Genomic DNA, 20482 nt, shown 5'->3' with positions numbered 1-20482 from the left:
TTTAATTGGTTTAAGAGTCTTCAAAAAAATATTTGTGTGCATATTTTAGTATTTCCATTGTTTTAGATTCAGGGTTTGGCCATTCTGGTGTATAGTTACATATGCCTAACATAGTTTCACTTTGCGGAAATGCCTGTAAAACAGATTTTTCTAACATGAATCATTCTTGATAACCATAATTCTGCCTTTCCTACTTTGCACTGATTACAGCACAAGGAAAATTGGGAGAGGGAAGCATCAGCTTTTGGAACACCCGCCTTAAGCTTGAAGCGGAGAGAATGAAAACTCGCTGCATTAGATTCCTCCTTGAGCAGAACTGAATGCCTGATAGCCAGCCAGGAACTGGGGGCGTTAAGAGCAACAATTTTACATTACACTGGAGTTTCTAGGCTGGCATGGAAAGAGATGCCAGTATTAGCTATTTGCATCTTACTGTAGCCACAGGGATATGTGAACAGCTGGAGAATTAATTTGATATATATTCCCAGAAGCCTCTCCTCTGCCAACAGAATTCCATTACTATGAGCTTCTGAGTGTGTGCCGTGAATTTATTTCTTGCTTTTTTAATATCTGCTATACCGTATTTCTGGTAAGTGGATTCCCACATAACGGGGTGCAGCTATATCTTGGTTTGGTGTAAACTCCATTAACTTAAGCAGATACAAGGTAGAAAAAGTACAGCCCTTAGTATGCAAACGCCTTCTGCCTTCAAGAAGTTGTATTTCAGATGGACAGTGCTTTGTCCAGTAAGTGCAGTCATACCTGAAACATTTCATTCCGTGTTAGTGGAATTTTCAACATCAACAGGCAGATGGAAAGATATTTTGAAGGGCAGAGAGGTGGAATCTAGGACCAGTCTGGCAGTGTTGCCGCGGCTGGTCCCTGTAGCTCCTGGGCACTGAGAGGGGGTGTCCCCAGGAGCTGCTGCTCGCCAGATCTGGATGTGTCTTCGTGCTTATTCCAAGATGCCACTTCGCATCCTTTTCCTCAGCGCCCCCTTTCCTACCCTCAGGATCGACACTCTCTTCTAACTAGACTTTGCATTTAAAATCTTTCCTATCAAATATGGAAGGAAGAAACCTCAGGCATTATTAAGAATGTTGGAAGATACTTTGTGGAGCAGAAGGACCTTGTCCAGGACTGACTATGGCGGTTGGAAGGACAGGCGTTTTTGCTTCAGCACACATGTGCGCTAGTAAAACAAAAACCGAAATAATTGACTGCACTAAAAATATGGGAGCTGTTAAAAAAATAGGGTTTGGGGCAGGTCACGCAAAACCTATGGAACTGTGTGCACAGAGGATAAATATAAATCAGAATCCAAATAAGAATACTCACACAGGTGAGCCACACGTGTCATGTGCACCTGGAGACAGAGCAGCCCATTGGTGGCAGCCTCGCCCACTCCTGAGATATGCTACTCCCTTCAAGGCACAGGATGACATTCACTTGTAACGGAACCAATTTCATCTGAACTAAACAATAAGATGCAGGGGTCGTTTCTTCATTGTGATTTTTAAATACAGGGGAAAACATCTCTAGCTTTTTCATTTGTTCTCACGAACTCCCAGGATAGTTTAATGTAATAGTTTAGCTACTATAGCGGCCATTTCTTGGCACTAAAGGAATTTAAACAGGGTTATCAGCAAGGAGTTCACTTATGACTAAGACTTTTCCCTTAGTTGTGAGAAAACTTGCTCCTGGTCTCTTTATGACGTTAACCTGCTGAGAAAAATCATGAATGTACCAACAATACTTCTGCATTTTACTGACTTAATTTTCCTATTTACTAGTTACGTATTAGCTAAATCACATTAAAGAAATGTGTGTTAGGGTTCAGTGGTAACTTAGGAGGAGAGGTACTCAGTGTCCTTTGTTGTTTCTCAGTGTCCTTTTGTTGGATCCTGTGCTGCATTGGCTCAGGTACCCCAGCAGGACATGGTCTTCAGAATAGTAGTTCTCAAATTGTGACCGCAAGCACATGAGATCAAAACCCTTTCCTTGTTACTTGCTTTTATTCCGTGTCAACATTTGCACCGGTGGTACCGACCCAGTGGTGACAAAACTCCTGGCATCTTAGTGTGAATAGAAGCTGTGGCACCAAACCGTGCTAGTCAGTCACCGCATTCGTCACCGCCATGCACTGGCAGTAAATACTAATAACAAAAGAATAAACAATGTAAAGTCACTTTCCCTTAAGAATGCGCTGGATTGAAGCAGTCAGAGTTCTTTTTTGAAATTTCAGCCCTTGATGACACATTTTACGAGTGTTCTGTGGCATGGAATGGGAAGTACAAATGAGGTAATTCTGCTGCAGACCGAAGCACCGTGATTGTCTCGAGGGAAAGCATCCTATTTCGTGATGTCTGTTTATTCTAAACATTCAAGTGGAGATTTCAGGTTAGCAGTTAGATATAACGTCACTATAGTACTCAACATATGTGGACACATTGACCATGCATGAATTTTAATTTATACGTGAAATTATTTCTCATTTTACGTTTAGAGAAAATAACATCCTGATTTAGTATCTTGCGGAAGTTACACACTTAAAAATACGTTTGCAGAGGTTTCTCAATTGCGTTGACCTTTCACTCTAGGAGATTTTATCTTGTCACATGGATGAGTACCAGGAAAAAACTGCTGGATATAGTAAAGGGCAGTACTCTTGTTTTTAACTCCTCTCTCCGCACCCCTCCCCCACCCCCTGCCACCAGACCAAGGAGAAACCAGGAACTATGTAAGAGAATCGGAACCTTGACCTTTGTACTGTGTATATGGATTTACTTAGGAAAAAAGAGATTTTAAAAGCATCGAATTTACCAAGTGCTGTCAGAAGCACGACTGGGCTCAGAATTTGATTTCTGTAATCAAACCCCACTAAATTCTTGCTTTCAATTCCTGTTGGTTGGCTGTTAAGTGATTTTAAAATATAATGTCCTATAATAGAAAAACAAAGCATTTGTCTCAGGAGCATGCTGTACTTGATCCTATAAAGCAGTGGTTGCCAAGGGAACTATTTCAAAGAAAAAAATAATATTGATGAGGGTAGGGACATGGAAAGAGTTTCTCTCAAAAAAAAAAAAAGCATATAAGACATTTTTGGCTTCAAGGTCAGATGCATCCTGGCTGGACACAGTGGCTGTGGCATTTCCTAAGGGGAGATGGTCAGGCTTACCTGTGCATCCTCAGGTGTAGCCCGTTGCTGCTGCCAAGAGGCTTCTGCTGAGAATGAAGCAGAAATAGGAGCCAGGTAGAGCATTAAGGGCAGTTGCCTTTTAATTCCGATTCCACATTCAGGAAAAATGGTTTTCCTGTAGGGAGGCAGAGAAAGTATCTGGCAATGAAAACAAATTGGCTTAGAGATGGACCCCTTGTAAGGGCTGTTGTTGCTAGCCAGGTGATCAGAGTCTTAGAGCTGAACTGGGAAAGAGACTAAGGACAGATGATTTCTCATGAGAAAAGTACCAAAATATGTCCAAGCCTTTCTTTAAAATGTGTTCCTCATTAATGTTTTACTAGTAAACTTTTTAAATAAGATTTTTATTATATAAACATTTTTATATTGAAACATAGTTTTCCTTGTGATGTTCTATATATATATGTGTGCGTGTGTATACATTTTTTTTAATTAACATAAAAATCATTACCATAGGGAACAAGAGGGTTACGTAGGTGTTTGCAGAAGCATGGAGGATGGAGCCGCTCACAGTTGGAGAATTCTCAAAAAGGGTAACATTTGGATTGGGTCTTGAAGGATTAATAGGAGTTATCAGAGGAAGAAGAGAAGGTGGTTTTCTAGGCACTTGATACTCCATGAGCAAAGGCATAGAAGCAAGAATTGAGGGTTTGTAATGAGGATCTCAGTATCCTTAGAGCATGAGGATGTGTCAGGAATTGGTGAAAGTCTTTTGCCTTCTTACGCAGAAAGTCAGTGGTGTTACCAGAAGTAAAAGTTATCCCCATAAAAACGATCGCCATTCATTTACACCATTTTCTAGAAAACACATTCTTAAGATGTCTTTATACTTGCCTTTGTTTGAGCAACAGGTTTAAGGTATCTTAAATTCAAACACTTTAAAAAATTCTCTCTAGATATGATATCAGAAACATGCTTATTATTTTAGTCAGTACTTAGTTAAGATGTGATAAAATATCTATTAAAGATAATGTTAAGAGAGGGGAAAAAAACCACATAACATCCCAGAGATTCAAAGAGAAATAATCTGGTTTCCTGTAAGAGATGTTTCAACTCTGAAAAGTATTAGTAGGGATTGATAATTGATTGCCTAGGGTTCTGTCACATTTGTTTCATTTGATCTGGGTTCCATTAAAGCTGGTTTTAGAGTCTACTCCATTCCATGACCAGGACAGTGATTTGGTCTCAGGTTCAGAATATGACTACTGCAGCTTCTCACCAGCCTCTAGCCCCTCGGTTTGTTGTCATTTTTAGCCTTGCCTTGGCATGTGAAGAGTGATGGATGTTAGCAGACTGAAATGTGCTAGAGAGGATCTCTGCCACTGTATTCCATTCTTGACTTTTGGTGGTGTCTGACTTTTTATATTTATTAGCTGCCTTGATGTATTAAGTTACAGAGACGTTTCAAACCTGAAGCTGGTCTCTACCTGATGGAATAAGATACTGTGGGGTGTTTTTGGCATAATGTTGTAGATTGACGAATATGACTTCTGTAATTTGATTGAACATAGGAAAATCTGGGCATCTTGGTTTAACATTAAAAATTTTAAAGGAATCTCAGCTGTTATTGTAATAACACAACAGAAGTGGTGGTTTTTGATCACAAATATTTGTCTACGCGTGTGGCTATATATTTCAGTCTTCTCAGTTATTAGGAGGTAAGGTCATTCATTTGTAAAATTGTAGCCAAACTGCCTTTCATAAATTGGAGTGTCAAAACTGAATGTTAATCTTGACATCCTTGCACATTTTTGCTTTCCAGCAGGCCTTCGAATGAAGCTAACAAGCAAACATTATGTGGTTCTTAATTGTTTTACAGATGAGAACTGGGATGATGACCAACTGCTTGGTGTTGAACCATGTAATGAAAACCTTGTCTCTGGCTGCAATATAATCAATGGGAAATGTGAGTGTGGCACCATTCGGACCTGCAACAATCCCTTTGAGTTTCCGAGGAAGGATATGTGCCTTTCAGCTTTGAAGAGGATTGAAGGTAAGTATTCATTTTCATAATTGTAAACTTAGCGTTGTGTAGCCCTGAGAACTGATAGTATTTGAGCTTGAAAAGACAAAGACAAGCTTACAGAGATTGGAACTTTTATAATCCCGAACTAGATGCGTAAAGTGGACCAGGTGTTGATGTGATGGGGTGTGTGCACACTTGTGTGTGTCTATTTCCTGGAAACTGTGGAACAGTAATGCTGTGGTGGTATGAGCAGGGTACTTTGTGCCAGCTTGCCTAGGTCACCTCTGCATAATGGATGATTTCACAAGTGGTGTGCTTGAAATCAGCATCTGTCGTCACCAGGTCCATTCTGCTTGATTTACCATAGGAAGATGCTCCATGAGGAGAGTGCTTATTAGAAATGCAACTCCTCTGGCAAGAAAGTGTATTTCTTTAGAAGAGATGGAGAATTGTGCAGTGATAATTGAAGGTTTAGGTTGGTTTTGCCATGGGGCAAAATGACATAGGTATAGATGGATCATTGGGCACGTCACCTCTGGAATGAAATCAGAAATCACATTAAAATAACAAGAAAAACATGCTAATATGGCTTATAACTTTTGTACATTCATGCATAAAACCTAGAAAAATGAGGACTTGAAAATATGATTCATAACTACAGTAACCATGAGTAGCATAGCCAGAACTCAGTGCCACGGCTCGCCATCCGAGGTGACATAAAGAGTGAGGCCTGGGCCTGGGTCTCAGCCCTTCCTGTGACCAGCGTTGAACTCTCTCTCAGCCCCAGGTTCCTCCTGGGGAAAAATAGTATTGAATAAGACATACTTAAAAATACCTTTTATCTCTAAAACGATGCATGCTAAGATAGGTAGGTCATACAGTTTGGAATACCAAAGGTTTGTGAGGTCCAAAATCAGACTCATCAGGGCAGTAGATCAGGACTGAAGTTTTTGCATTGCATTGTTTCTAAGTCATATTAAATGGTAATAGAGAATAAGAGATTTATAATAGCCTCTAAAATAGCATTTCTCTTTGTATTTACCAATGTTGCTAAATCATTAAAAGAAAATATAGTAGAACACAGTAGACATAAAGTTTTAGAACCACAGAGAGAATCTAAGATAACATTTAGTCTAGTCCTTGAATTTGAAAATCCAAACTGGGATCCGAGCCTAGTTAATATCACTAACGAGCCTAGTACTAACCGTGTCAAGTCTTTTTTCAGTCACATGATGACATTAGACAACAGTCAGTTCTCTAACTCATTTTTATTGACTCATGGCTCTGCTCACATCTGTCCCCAATCCCATTGTCTGGCCAAAAAAATATTTTGCCAATATATAACTTTTCAGGGATGTAGATGCAGTGGTCACATGTCTGTTTAAATAATCAATTTAGTTACTCATATGTATTTAAAATCACATTATGTAAAATAATACAGCAATTTAGGGGATTGCTTTTTGTCAGTCTTACATTTCATGAAAGTGTGTTGTTCAGATGCTGTCGTTACCTTTGCTTAAGTTACCTGCCAAGCCATTTAACATCCTGTTTCTAAACTCTTACCATCTAACATGTTTGAAATGTAACAGATTTTGAATCCATATTATCCCCAAAAGTTTTATTTTTAACACAGAGTATCTTCTTACATAAAACTAAGGCTGTTGCATTTTTATTTAGTTAGGTGTATATTTATGATCTTTACAATGCTAAGATTAAATGCATTGATTTTTAAAGCGATTCCTTAAAAGACTGTATATGATATACAGCACTTCCAATTTGGGGATTATTCTCTCAGGAATAATTGTTGTAGCTCATTAAATTTCTTTACTTTTTTTTTTTCTTGTTTAACAAATTCTGTCAGATGGCCTCTATATAATCCAAAAGTAGGATTGGTTGAGGTCACTTAAGTTAACTTATCATCTACAAATAGTATTGTGCTTTTCAAGAGAAGGCACCCTGCAATGTTTGAGATCTTGTAAGAAGTCTGTATTAGGGGATTTCCCTTTTCTGAGAAACAATTTTGAAGAAAAAGCTCTACTTGTATTCAAGTATGTATATTTTATAGGAAAGAATTAATGAAGATATAGTACTATATATTATCAAATCATTAATAGCAATGAAGACTCTGAATACTGTAGGAGTTTAGGGCCACAAAATGTGACCTAGAATTATATAATAAGGTATCATGGAGGAGGTGGAGTCTGAACAATTCAAAATTTGGGTGGTGATAGATTCCAGGAAGGGGAAGGATGTGAACAAAATGACTTACGTGTAAGACACTTGGGAAACTAGTCTAAAAGAGCAAGTTTCTATGTTGATAGGTAATAGGAAATAAAAATGAGAGGCAGGATGGAACCAGATTATGAAATGTCTTTAACATCGTTTAGGGAGCTTACACCTGATAATAGGAGCTGTCAGTAGTCATTGTATGTTTATGAGCAGAGAGAAGCAGAGCGTGAGGAAATCAATGTTAGGCAGACTAGGGTTGTTGGGGGATGCGGAGTGGATTAGCAAGTGAGATACTGCAGTCAGGAGGCTCACTGGAGAGCTGTTTCGGTTATTTTGATATGCCACAGAGCAGAGGTTAGCAGGAAAACGGTAAAGAAGAGGTGGACACATCGCATTTTGACAGAAGAACCTGCAGTATCTGCGAACAGATAAGGGAAGGATGAAAATGCACAAAGATGATTCTAGAGTTCCTAACCTGAAATAATAAAAGAATAAATAGTGCAAGTAACAGACATGGGAAAACTCTTTTGAGATGTTTGTGATAGAGTAGAACTGAAAAATGGGGTTGTTTTAGGGGGATATAGGGTCAAGAGGGACTTTAAAAATGTGGGCGATGTTACAGCAGGTTTGAATGATGACAAGAATAATCTAGTAAAAAGAGACCAGCAATGATTGCAGGAGCAAAGTCTTTGAGGAGGGAGAGGCACAAAATTGTTTCTGTTTCTTAGAGATGTATAAAACAAGGTTGTCAGCTGACACTGAGGCAGAAGAAGAGGTGTGAAAAATTGAGGAAGGAGAGAAAATGTGAAATAGGTATCTCAGCGAGAGGACGAGTGAACTGACTAGAGATATGTGTTAGGGTCTCCTGCCAGTGCTGACAGCTTACTTCGGGTTAGTGGTTATAACTTTGAAGTGAGATCAGCCAGCAGAGTTGTGTGCTCTTCAGCTCTAGTGCAGATACATTGGAGGTGGAGACATGACTTTAACCAGGGTTCGGATTTTTCCTGATGAGTCCTATAGAAAGAGAAGGGCACAGAGAGTGAGGGTTATGCCGGTGTTTTGGTGACTTATCATGCAATCTATGCTGGGAAGGAGACAGAAGCAATGAATAGAGAGGAAACACTGAGCTGGAAGTTCTGTAGATAACTGTCATGATGTGTAGCTGGCATGTAATCGGATCGCATGTGTTTCACATGAACAAGGTTTTATTTTTTAAAGGGCAACCAGAATAGTGACATAAAAGCGGCAATGAGAACAAAGAGGACACCTACCCCTTCCCCCAGGAGTTATGGAATGTGAGGGATGAAGCCATTCCCACCTGAAAGGACTTCAAGGGACAAAGAGCAGTCAGGGAGTATCCAGGTTTTAAGTAGAGCATGAAGGTGAGGAGAGCATCTGGAGAGAAAAATGACAGCAAATAGGATTTTAGTGACAACAGACCATGAGTTCTAGAAGGCACAGTTGAAGGATTTGAGAGGGAGGGTCGTGTGGGGCAGGGGTGATTTTACAGAGCCAAGTGAGGGTGAGTCCAGTGACGATGGGTGACATGGTAAATGTAGACTCGATTCTCATGGTCTCTTATTGGAAGGTGAATAATTAGTTCCAGTTAAAGCCGCCTTTTGAGGACAATTCTCTTGTGCAGTTTGTAGTGTTAAGGTGTACAGTTGGGGAGGGCGGGACAGAAGTAATAGTGTTCTTGCCAGAGTATATGAGGAAACACGGGTCCCCACATCTGTGATTTGGGGGTGAATTCTGAACGCGAATTCTAAGTATAACTACGACAGCACTTAAAAATATGTGGAAGTCATTGCAGGACATTTCAATCTCGTATTTATAGATTTGTGGAGAATAATGGCAATTTCTGGGTATTAAAAAAGTTCCCGTGTATTCCTTATAGTTATTTAAAAGAGAAGGAATTGGTCCTGGATTTTACCAAAATCCTTTCCCAAAATCTATGACCACAACACCATCAATTTAGAGGATAGAGGATGTTCAGTAACAGCCAGCCATTGTTATGCATGGAACGGTTTTTCAGAATCAAATGTATTTCTCCAAGGAAGAAGAGAAAGACTGATAAAGGGAATGACCTGCAAGTAATCCTACCTTGATCTTAACAAAGCTTATAATTTTATGCCACGTTACCTACTCATCCTTGATTTGGTTTTTGCTGTACTGAGGTTCAAAAAGTTAAAGTGTTGCACCATCAGAAGAGGGGACCAGACTAGCAAACCCAATACCAGCCTCTGGGGCTGCCACAAGGGTTTTCCAGAGGGGCCACTGTGGGTTTAGTAATTGTGGTTAAAGTGGATACCAAAGACTTCAATGATACAATGAATAAGTTGAACTTTTAATTTTTCATATGCCTCCCAGTACTAGTAAGTAGCTTTTATATTCTAAAAAAATTACTATAATTCAGAGCGGTCATAATATATTCAAGAAGTAATCAAAAATATAAAACCATGCCAAGTTCAAGGAAGGATAGAAAACACCCTGGAAAACGTTTTATCTATTCGTTCATCCAGCAAATATTTATTGAGTGCCAAATATGTACTAGGCACAGTTCTGGTTGCTGAGGATTAGCCCTCATGGAGCTTATATTCAAAAGAGAAGGGATGACAACACAAAAATGAATAAGGAAATATAGTTTGATAAGAACTCTGAAGAAACAGTGATCGTAGTGATATGATAGAGAACTGTGGGAATACTGGGGAAATTGCTTTAGATACAGATGTCAAAGAAGAGAGGGCATTTGAACTGAAATCTGAGTGTAAAGAGTCAAACTTACCACCATCTGAGGGGAGAGAATTCCATGCAGAGGGAGCTGCACGTGTGAAGAAAGCTGTAGGGTGAGAACGAGTTTGGAGTGTCGAAGGAATAGCAAGAAAAAGCAGAAAGGTCAGTGTGATCGGAGGGAGGGAGAGCGGGTTAAGGGCCTCGTAGATTAAGGTGAGGTATGTGGATTTTGTGATGATGACATAGGGAAGCTGTTTAAAGGATTGTGAACAAGTGTGTAACGTAATTTGATTTGTGCTCTGAAAAAAATGAGTGTGATGGAAAAGAGAGGAGGCTGAGTCCGCAGGTAGGGATTCTTTTAGTAGTTCAGGTGAGAGATACTGGTGACTGCAGCTAAGAACTGGGGATGGAGAGATGGTTTGATTTGAGATACGATTTGGAAATGGAATTAACAGGACTTATTGATGGATTTCATGTGAAGGCGGGGTTGAGGGGAAGGGGAGCCAAGGATTTCTCTTAGACTTGGGAGTTTAAGCAAATTGTGGTGCCCTTGACAAGGGGGAGGAGCAGATTTAGTGAAGACTTAACAACGGTTTTGTTTTGGAAAATTAAATTTGACTCCCAAGTAAAGCTACTTGTCACTTAGGTAATTTTCGATGTAATTAACTCATTTAGAAGCATTCAGACATGCATAGCTCCATGATAAGTACACTGGGGACTGCAAAGATACGTACTCCTGAGCCCTTTCCATGAGAAGGTTGGGAGAGTGTAGAGAAAAATTAAAATAACCCGGTTCACACTGATTTATCATCAGAGAGCAAACAAAGGGATATCTGTGTAGGATCTTAAAATGTGTTTTAAATACAGTTTTTAGCCATTGCTGCATCACACATTGCTTATGTTACTGGAATAGTATAGATTATGTGGACCTTATTCCTATTTGGAGCTGCACAATGAACATTTGGAAAAGGAGGAAGACACTTGAGACTTAAGAAATTCTTCCTTTGTTTTAGCTAAAAGTACTTAGAGGGAATGTTTACATGGTTTATAATTTGGGGCTGTATTTTCTCTACCAGATATTTTAGAGAAAAGATAGCTAATCAGAATTTGGCATATGATACTTTAGGACAAATAAGAGCTGCTGTACATTCATAAAATGGATAAATCATGGAAGGCTTGAGGCTTTGCGGAGGAGTTGGGAACTGTATCCAGCTCTGAGGAATATGTTGAGTGGCTCAACAGACAGGAAAGGAGAATTTAAGAGCAGCTCTGGAGAGAGAAGAGGGTGGACAGTGAGGCCCAGACAGGAGGGAATTGAGGTGGTCAAGTCAGCAGGCTTTCACGGCTGATCGACTGTGGAGGATGAGGAAGGAGGAGGCTCCCAGATTTGGAGAGGAGGAGTTAGTGAATAACAAGATAGATTCTTTCGGGGCAGGGAGGAGAATGGTCACGATATATAGTGGTGCCATCTACCAGAATGTGCCAATACAAGGAGAGCAGCTTTATGGGGAGTAGGATGAGGTGTATGTCAAGTTTATTTTATGTTTGCCATATCTGTGCAGAATCAAGGGGGAAGATGAGAGTTAAGGATCTGGACTTGGAGATCTGGGCTGGAGATAAGAATTTGTGAGTCATCCTCCCAGGGAGAAGGTGGTACCTTAACAACTTTGGAGTGTGGGGCTGTTAATGTGACAGTGATAGGCATAATGGAGGAAAAAGTGACTGGCAGTGTTAACACAGCAAAAGTGAGATCATTGTACCACCTGTACAATGCGATGGTACAGGAAGTGTTGAGTGATCTGTTAGCACAGTGTAAGGAAGCCTAAGGTCTGTTACTGTCAGCTAACCAGAAGTTCGCCCAAAACACAGTTGTCGGCACTCACGATACTGGGATGCATAAAACGAAATATATCATCTTAATTACTGAATGAATGATTGATTGATTTGTACTCTTATTCAAAAAAAGACTTTTAAAGGGTTTGAGTACATGAGAGCTAATCAGACCCATACCTGAGAAGAGAGCCATTTAGAGTGGGGGCACAGAGATGATTAAATAATCGGATAGGGAGGTAGAGAAATAGCATACACTCTTTCAGCCCAGAGGCATCCTCTCCTTAGCCTTTTCTACAAGAACCTTCCAAGGTTGCTCTTTTCATTTCAGAGGCACTTTTATTGTTCATTAATTTATTCATTCGAAAAATGGTGTATTGAGCACACGCTATACGCCACTACCCTCAGCTTCCACTGATTTGACTTTGTTTTGCCTTTGACTGAGAGACCATTTTCTAAATAGCCTTCAAGGTGCAGGTGCATGAATTGAATCACATTTTTAGATATACCATGGGAGCTTGCTTTTGTCTTTTTAAAAAGATATTTTATAAATGTCTTAAATGACATTTTAAAGCATTTATCCATTCTGAAAACTTACATTGCATAACATATACACACTCAAGCAGAAATTAAAGTTTAGAAAGACGAGAAAGATTCATTTATACAAAGTTTTAACTGTATTTTTCTGCTGCTTAAAACAAAAGGAAGTTTGATTTTACATTGTAGGGCTATAGCCTCCGAAGCTAAACTAATTTTGGCACAGAGACAAATGGCTTCTGTTACAGACTTTCTTCTTTTAGTTTTAAATAACAGTTGTTTCAGATCCTTAATTTTTATTAATTTTTCTGTGCTCTAAATTTACTATTTCACTCCTACCTAAGGAAATGTGAGTATTCTGTGAACTCAATATTCTGTTTTTAGTTTTTTACATTTTATTTATTTCTTTCATACAAGCAAAGTGTAAGTGCTAACTCGTATTCTTGGTGGTTCTCTTTTTCTTGGCCTGTAGTTTACAACTTGTGCTATCAATAGCCTGATCAGATATACTAACTCTCAATGCCATCTGTAATGTTTGCTATAGACACTATTTAGAAAGATAAATAATACTGTTTGCTTTTGTTCATAGAACTTTTTTCCTCAAATTTTTTTTTTTTTTGGTGGGAAGTTGGACAGTGGGAGGGATGCTAACAAAAAACACTTAAGGAAATGTGATTAAATGGAGCTGTTATATTATTTAATATTCATTCTATCTTTGAGATAGTGTCACAGAATTCCCTCTTGACCCACATGCCACTGGTACTCTGCAGGATGGAGACATTTTGAGCTGTGGCAATCCCCAAATCTGTAATCCCAGGGACCACAGATGCACCAGCTCTGCCCTGGCCCATGTTCCCACATAGGGCTCGAGGTGTATGGCAAGGCCTGGGTGTCCTGCGCAGGGGAAATCTCCTAGGTCTCTTAAACGTGAAAGTGTTCAAAGGTCCCACAGAGATTTTGACTTACCAGGATGGGGGAATCTGCATTTACCCCAAGCCTGTTAGCTGATTTTGATTTTTCCTTTAGCTGTCCAGGTAGCATTAAAGATACCTGTTTCAGTCAGGCAGCAAGGCTTTTATGTAACTTTAAATCTGTATTGCTGTCCCTCTGCCTTTGTAAAAACAATCATTAATTGGTAATATCACTTTCCTTTTTTGGAACAAATCTATAGAGAAACTTTGAAATCTAAATATCTGTGTTTCGTTTTAAATTCCAGCAATGTCATGGGAAAGTGGAGATAAAGTTATTTATTTTCATAAGTTGTAGATTTTTATTTACGCTGACAACTAAATCAGTATCTTAGAGTTTTGTTATAGGTGCAAAATGTTGTTTTGATGCCTTGATAACTGGTACAGGGGGAGAAAGGGCTACCAAAAGGCGGAAACTGGTTTCGAATATCTGGGAAATCAAAACAGGAAACTCAAGGAACTTGGCATAAGACCAGCTGGAGAGGAGCAGTTGCTAGAATAATTATACCTGCATTTTAACTGTTGGAAGTTATACAGTGACCTTCTGGTTGTTGTCATTTCTTATGTCCAGTAGAAAAATTTAAAGTCCTAATTAAATATTTTATATCCTAGTGCTAAGGGAGTGTGTGTGGTTCGTGTGCGTGTGTGTAGAACATTTTTTTCATCCACTTTGAGGTTACAATACATGATATGAAAAACATTTTCAATTTGACCCTTGGAATTATGCTCTCTATACAGTTATGTGTAAACCGCCAATAATGTTCTGTACCATTTCTTGATTACCTCCCTTTATTTGCTTTAACTCTTTATCTGTGCTTGTAAGCCATCTCTTCTGTCCCTAGCTGTGTGCAGCCCAAACGGCTGTCCTCTTCCTCACCTACTCCAGGTTAGTACAGGGGTACCAGAAGTTGTAGGTGAACAGTTTTTGTTACAAGTGTATGCTTGTTTTGAGATTAAATACCATGTACTTAGTATATATTTGTAAAAATATACTTACTGTTATTGTTACAAGGACAAAAACAACCTGATACCTCCAGCCAGAGAAATGGTGTTCTTTGGGGGCCATGCTTAAAGTTTTCTATTTCTACCTATCAGGGATGCTTAAATGATGTTGGTTTAAGGATTGTCTTTACAAGGTTAACGTTTTAGCTTCTGGATGGCCCTGAGCAGTCCCTTGCGTGTTTGTGGTTTCTGACTTGGCTGCAGGCGACTTCTCAGTTACTTCCAGGGCTTGGCATGTGCTCTCTCACACGGAGTTGCTGAGTTGCGGCTTTGCCCAGCTGTGTCCGGCTAAACCCTGGCCCCCACAAAGGTTCTTCCTGACATGAGCAAAGAATCTGGAATCCTCGCCCAGCAGGCCTTCAGAGCTGCTGCATAGGGAGCTGAGTGGCGACCACTCCCCACAGCAGCGCCCCCTTTCTCTGAGAGACGTTGGCCTGTCCCTTCTGCGTCCTCTTGCCGCAGGCCAGCAGCTTCTCCATCAACTGTCCAGAAGGTATAGACCATAGCATTTGTCATTCCCAAACTCAGTCCATGAAAACCTCATTAATTGTTGTAATTTGTATTCCAAAAACAATCTGGGATTTTGGACAACTCAGGGACGCTTGGTGGTTTATATTTGTTCTGCTTCTAGAAAAAAAAGAAAAGTCCATTAAAAGGGAAGTTCAGGAAACAGTTTGGAAACATAATCACTTTAGCAGGAATTGACATTGCAAATAGTCTTATAAACTTATCAGTATAGGTAAGGATTCTCTGGTAGATACTGTGTTGTTTTCATTTCCCAACTTTGGCAGTATTACATGTTTACTAGTACCTTGATTAAGATATCTTCCAAGGAAAAAAAAACTTTTTTGAATAAAGAGAGTTTTAATTTTTAAAAACACAAGAATGTCTTCATTGATAGGAGACAGGCCTGAAAGCATACAACCACACATAAAGATATACCTCTAGACAAAGCTACAATTTCTTCCAGTTCTTATTGAAGGTTAATAGAGCAAACCTTAGGTGAAAATGGTAAAGATTGCCAAATTTGTCTTATTTCCTCTACGACCACCCCATTCTATGTTTTCAGTTTTCTTCCCACTTCAAAAATCCAGCATCCTCTTTCTTTCCCACCACCACCTATAATCTAAGAAAAAAAAATTAGATCATTTACTTTTATTGATTTACTCTAGAATGTTACTTTAGCCAGCATTTGCATTGTAATCCTTTTTAATTGTGAAAAGCCTACTAAAGGAATTCAGCCCCAAAGTAGGAGAGCTCTTTAGGATGGAGCAAGTGTCTCTCAAGTTAATCCTGCCCCTTCTTGAGTGTCGTGTACACGTGGGGAGCATGCACCTGGGGCTGACTTCGCTGCAAAGGAGCATTCAGGATGAAGTGGTGAGGACCTCACCCTGAGAATTCTGGGGGGGACACGAGATGGGCACACAGGCCGTCGTAAGGGCAGAGCATCCATTCACAGTCTGCGTAGTGTGCATGGAGGGCTTTCTAGAAGACACTGATAAAAGTAAGTCGAAACTTATATTAATCAATTTAAAAGCTATTTCATGATTCATAGACATATTATATTTACTTCTAGAACCGGTGCCTGTATCTTTGTGAACGTCTAACTTTCTCAAGAAAGGTATTGAAGAATGCTAAAATTCAATATTTGGTTTTTTTTTTTTAAAGAAATGTTCCAATAAAAATAAAATGTGACTCATTCTCTAGTTTACATTGACCTTTACTAAGCATGCTCTTCTGTGCATTGGAATAACTTATTTTGAAACCTATGAGGGGATTCTTTTAACGGTGCATAATCTCTAAGATGATAACGGATTCACATGGGTTGTTGATACATCTAGAGCTTGGAATATACTCTGATAGAGTCCTTCCTGCTTTTGATTTTGAAATCTCTGTTGCTAAGTGTTTTTCGCATCAGGAGGAAGTAACAGCTGTAAGTAATGCTTGTAAAGTTGGAAGAGGGAAGGAATTAACACGTGATGAATTAATATTTGTGTGAGTTTTTAAGGGACTGGAATGTTCCTTTAAATTGTGGATGTGTTTTTTGTTTCTGGCTGACAACTTCCTAGCTTTCCTACACTTCATTATTCTTTTCTCTGTCACTAGGGTTTTTTTGTTGTTGTTAATTTCCCGAAAAGCAAGTAAAGTGCTTCCTCCTTATCAGTAGCCTTTCTTTTCCTGTTCCAATAACAAAAGAACAATACAGGAATTTAATAATGTTAAAAAAATTGGTACTTCTTTTTCTTAATATATCCATATATTTGTCAGTAGATAAAATCCAAGTTTTGTAGACATAGAGAAAAGCTGAGTATCAGTAAAATAAACTCATATTTTATCGTGTACTTCTTCGTTTTTTTCCTTTTACCCAGTTTAAAAACTAGATTTTTTTTCCTCTTCAAAATATGTTCCCATGTTCTGTTGTGAAAAGTCCTGAGATTTAGAAAGCTAGGTAAGACCAATGGTCGTTGACTTAACAGAGGACACTTTAAAGCTGTCTAAAGTACATTCTGATCTTGTTCATGTATTTACATTATATAAAAGATTTTTTTTTTTTTTTTTACTGTTTCTGCTGCTTTGGCCAAAAAAACCCCAAAAAGTCCAATCCGCCTCACAGCTTTTATAAATATCATGGGTGTGTTTTTGCAACAGTGGACATGAAAGGATGCTTGTATCAGTGTTTTGATGCAGTTGGAGTTCATGACAGTGGTGCATTTAAAGTGGTTTCTGAAGTGTCCTTGAAACCACGTTGAGCAAGGGCTCTGGTGACCTGTTCCATAGTGGTCCTGCCGTGGTTGCAGAGGACCTTGTATGCTTCCTTCCTAAGGCATGAAACAAAATCAGGTAGTCTCAGTTGTGTCTGACCCAGGTCTGGGCAATTAGTGAGGTTTTAAAACTTCCTAAATAAATACCTTGCCTATAACATTTAAAGTTATTACTTATCTCTGTGGTAGTAAAAAGAAAATATAATATTGTTCCATTTATATGTTCTTAGTGCCCTTTGGGATTCTGGTTACTGATCACAGCGGAACCTCCCGAATGCTTTCTGATTGAGAGCCAACTTGGTTCTTTTCTGTCAGTAATTTTTCAAAGGATGTAAATCAAAACTTATTTTAGGCTGTGGTGACACCCCTCAGTGTGACATGGAACTCTCAAAAATATTACCTTTGTGTTCTTTTGTGCCTCCTTGCCCAGCTTCACATTTGCCTAAATTCAGGCCTTATTATAATGTTTCCCTTGGGGTCCTTTGGATATGTCAATAACTTAGCAAACGTCTTTAATCCTGACAGTGTATCTCATGCTCTATAATAGTGTATGTTCATATGCATAGGAAATGTTTTTTTCTGTTAAAAAAAAATCATACATGCCACATGTGTATTTGTCTTTTCTGTCCAAGAAGTGCATTGTGTACACATATGTCCCATGTGCATATATGAATCTCTGTAGCTAGATGTATATAAGCACATACACATACGTGGTGACATACAGCTTACACATGGAAATAAATGCAACCATATGATTATTTTTATCCTCCCTGGTATGTATATGCCTGCAGTGACCTATATGTTATTAAGTATGAAAGTGCAGATACTGGTGTTCCATTCTCTGATTAAGAGTTCTCTAAAAGTTTGCTCTTTTTAGTCGTAGAACCTAACCACCGGCCGTGCATTGCAACAGAATCAGTGTAATATTATGCACTTAGTGAATGGCTTATGGAAGACAAGGCAAGACTCTTCAGATAAATATTATTCAAACTCCCTCTACTTTCATTTCTCTTATCACTGTAACAGCCACACCCAGCGTTGCTGTTGAGCCGCGTTGTCTCTCTGTTTCCCACACACCAGTGAAACTGACCCTATTGAGTAGCAAAGGAAATATGAGAGATAAAGTCGAAAACTGCCTTCCTTGTGTTGACATTTCTATAACAACGAGTCAGAAAGCTTGTCTCCCTCTGGGTGGACAAGCCGCTACGGGTCATGATTACATGGTATGTCCATTAGTAACCATGCTGACTCCCAACAGAATTATTTAAAACATTCCAGTAAATAACCCTGAATTCTGGTAAACAAAAGGGGAGTGGTTGTGAACTCACAGACTGTTTTAATTCTATATATGGAAAGGAGAATACTAGGGAAGCAGGTGAAGATCAACACAGGATGAAGGTCCCCAAATCTCTGAGGTTAAGCCATTCTGGACCACCCTGAGTGAACTAGGGTATTTCAAGAGCCTCCATAATTGACCATTCAGGCCTCTGAATGGTCAATTATGGAGTTCTTTGCTGTATTTTACTGCTCTCTTGATTGATGTGAGGTCTTTATTAGATCTTTGCCACATCTTATAGTTGCATGACTGTTTCAAAAGAGTTTTAATTAAATCACACACTAACATAACATTTTTGTTTTGTGTTATTTGTCTATTCCTCAATCATGTCAACCTTTCCATCAAGAGTTTTGCTGTCTCTTAAGAGAATTTCTTTGTTTAAATGTATTTTGAAAACTTTGATATGAGTCATATAACCAAATGGGGTGGCCCACTGGATATACATTTTCCTAACATAATGTAACATCATTGATTTTGTTGTATTTACCATGGGCTGAGGTACTGTTCTCTATTGCCAGAAAACACATTTGAGGTTTTTTTTTATAAGTCTTATGTCAAGTATCTCCTAAGAAGTGAAATAAAATTATTATATTTCACGATATTTACTATTATCTGAAGCATCAAAAATAAATGTCCCCAGAAAAAGGTTATAAAATTACAACATTATAGACATGTTGAGGGATTGGGAAATAGTAAATGTAAAATGGGCCTAAGAATGACTTTATTCACTTACTGGCATTTTGGAAGGGCTCAGGCTGTCAGGGAAATGAACCAGTTTGTATTAATATAAAGCACTAGAAATTTAAATAAATCGTGTTTGAAAGCGATACCAGGATTTTTCTTGAATGCTGCTGAATAAATTCTGCTTCTTAAATGTCAGCTAAATGTGTGTCACTGACATGCATAAGCTGAGAGGGCTATGAAAATATCCATTTTGGGCTTTAAAATATTTCAGCTCTTTAATGTTCTTTTGACCTTCAGTTAAAGGACATAGTCACATAACAGAGGAAATGCCTCAAATTCTAGCATCTGGGTTTGTTTCCTTATACTTTTTTGGCACAGTTACAACAGTAGGACTTTTCTTTCTTTAATATTTTTCACAGTACAGTCAACACAGGCTTTTTACACAAGCGAGAAAGGACAGTCATGAGGCCAAAAGCAATATGTTTCTGCTCTGTGCTCCATAGCAGGACCTAATTGAATGGCTTGTTGTTTCACAGGGAGCCTAGAACCAAAAAGCAAACAAACAATCCCACATGAATACAAATTTTGCATAAAATTAGATACCTACACATGTACATATAAATATGGGTGTATACTCAAAACTTAATGTAGTCAATGCCCTACTGTTTTGAACTTGTTGAATCTTTGTCACTGTGTTCAAGTTATTTCATCTGTATATAGTTTCAGAAGCTTCATCTGGATTTTCAACTGCTTAAAGATGTTTCTTCAAGAGTTTCTTTTGTAGCTGAGAAGAGACCCTAGTTTAAAGAACTTGTTAAGTGTGTGTATTTTGACATGGGTGCTTTATTTCAGCTCTCAGTATTTTAGCCATTTTGTCATTTATCACTAGTGAAAAGTCACTTAAAGTTTGAGAAAATGAAGCAGTGGCATGTGATTTCCCGTCAATTTAAACACCCATAATGAAACACCCATATCCTATTTTCATATTTCCTCAACTTTACATCCAATTAAGTTTCAATGTGTATCAGCTTTTCTTGAGAATTTGAATAATATCAAACAGCATCCTTTTGATGCTCTTTTTTTCATAGGAGTTGAATTTGGTAGCATCTGCCTTCCTTCACGTGGGTCACCTTAGCCACTCGCTACTGGAGACCCTCAGGCTCTTGCTTCACCAGTGCTTTGTGGGCCATTTGTGTAGTTCTGACATGACAATAGGACATAATACTATTATGCACA

General features: G+C 38.7%; 1 protein-coding gene across 5 annotated transcripts in view; it reads left to right on the top strand.

The window, feature by feature from the left end:
* CRIM1 (cysteine rich transmembrane BMP regulator 1) overlaps positions 1–20482 on the top strand; it is a 174928-nt gene that overhangs the window by 31119 nt on the left and 123327 nt on the right. For 4 of the 5 annotated variants that reach the window (XM_039887419.1, XM_039887423.1, XM_039887422.1 and 1 more), the window contains exon 2: positions 5019–5192. The exons of the other annotated variant lie outside the window; for it this stretch is intronic. In XM_039887419.1, the coding sequence (XP_039743353.1) occupies positions 5019–5192 (174 nt within the window). The remainder of the gene's footprint in view (positions 1–5018; positions 5193–20482) is intronic. 5 annotated transcript variants of the gene reach the window in all.

Source organism: Pteropus medius, unplaced genomic scaffold (assembly GCF_902729225.1).
Source record: "Pteropus medius unplaced genomic scaffold, Ma_sr-lr_union100, whole genome shotgun sequence".
NCBI classification, from domain to species: domain Eukaryota; kingdom Metazoa; phylum Chordata; class Mammalia; order Chiroptera; family Pteropodidae; genus Pteropus; species Pteropus medius.
The sequence above is the reverse complement of the archived record's forward strand: the minus strand, read 5'-3'. Positions and strand labels throughout refer to the sequence as shown.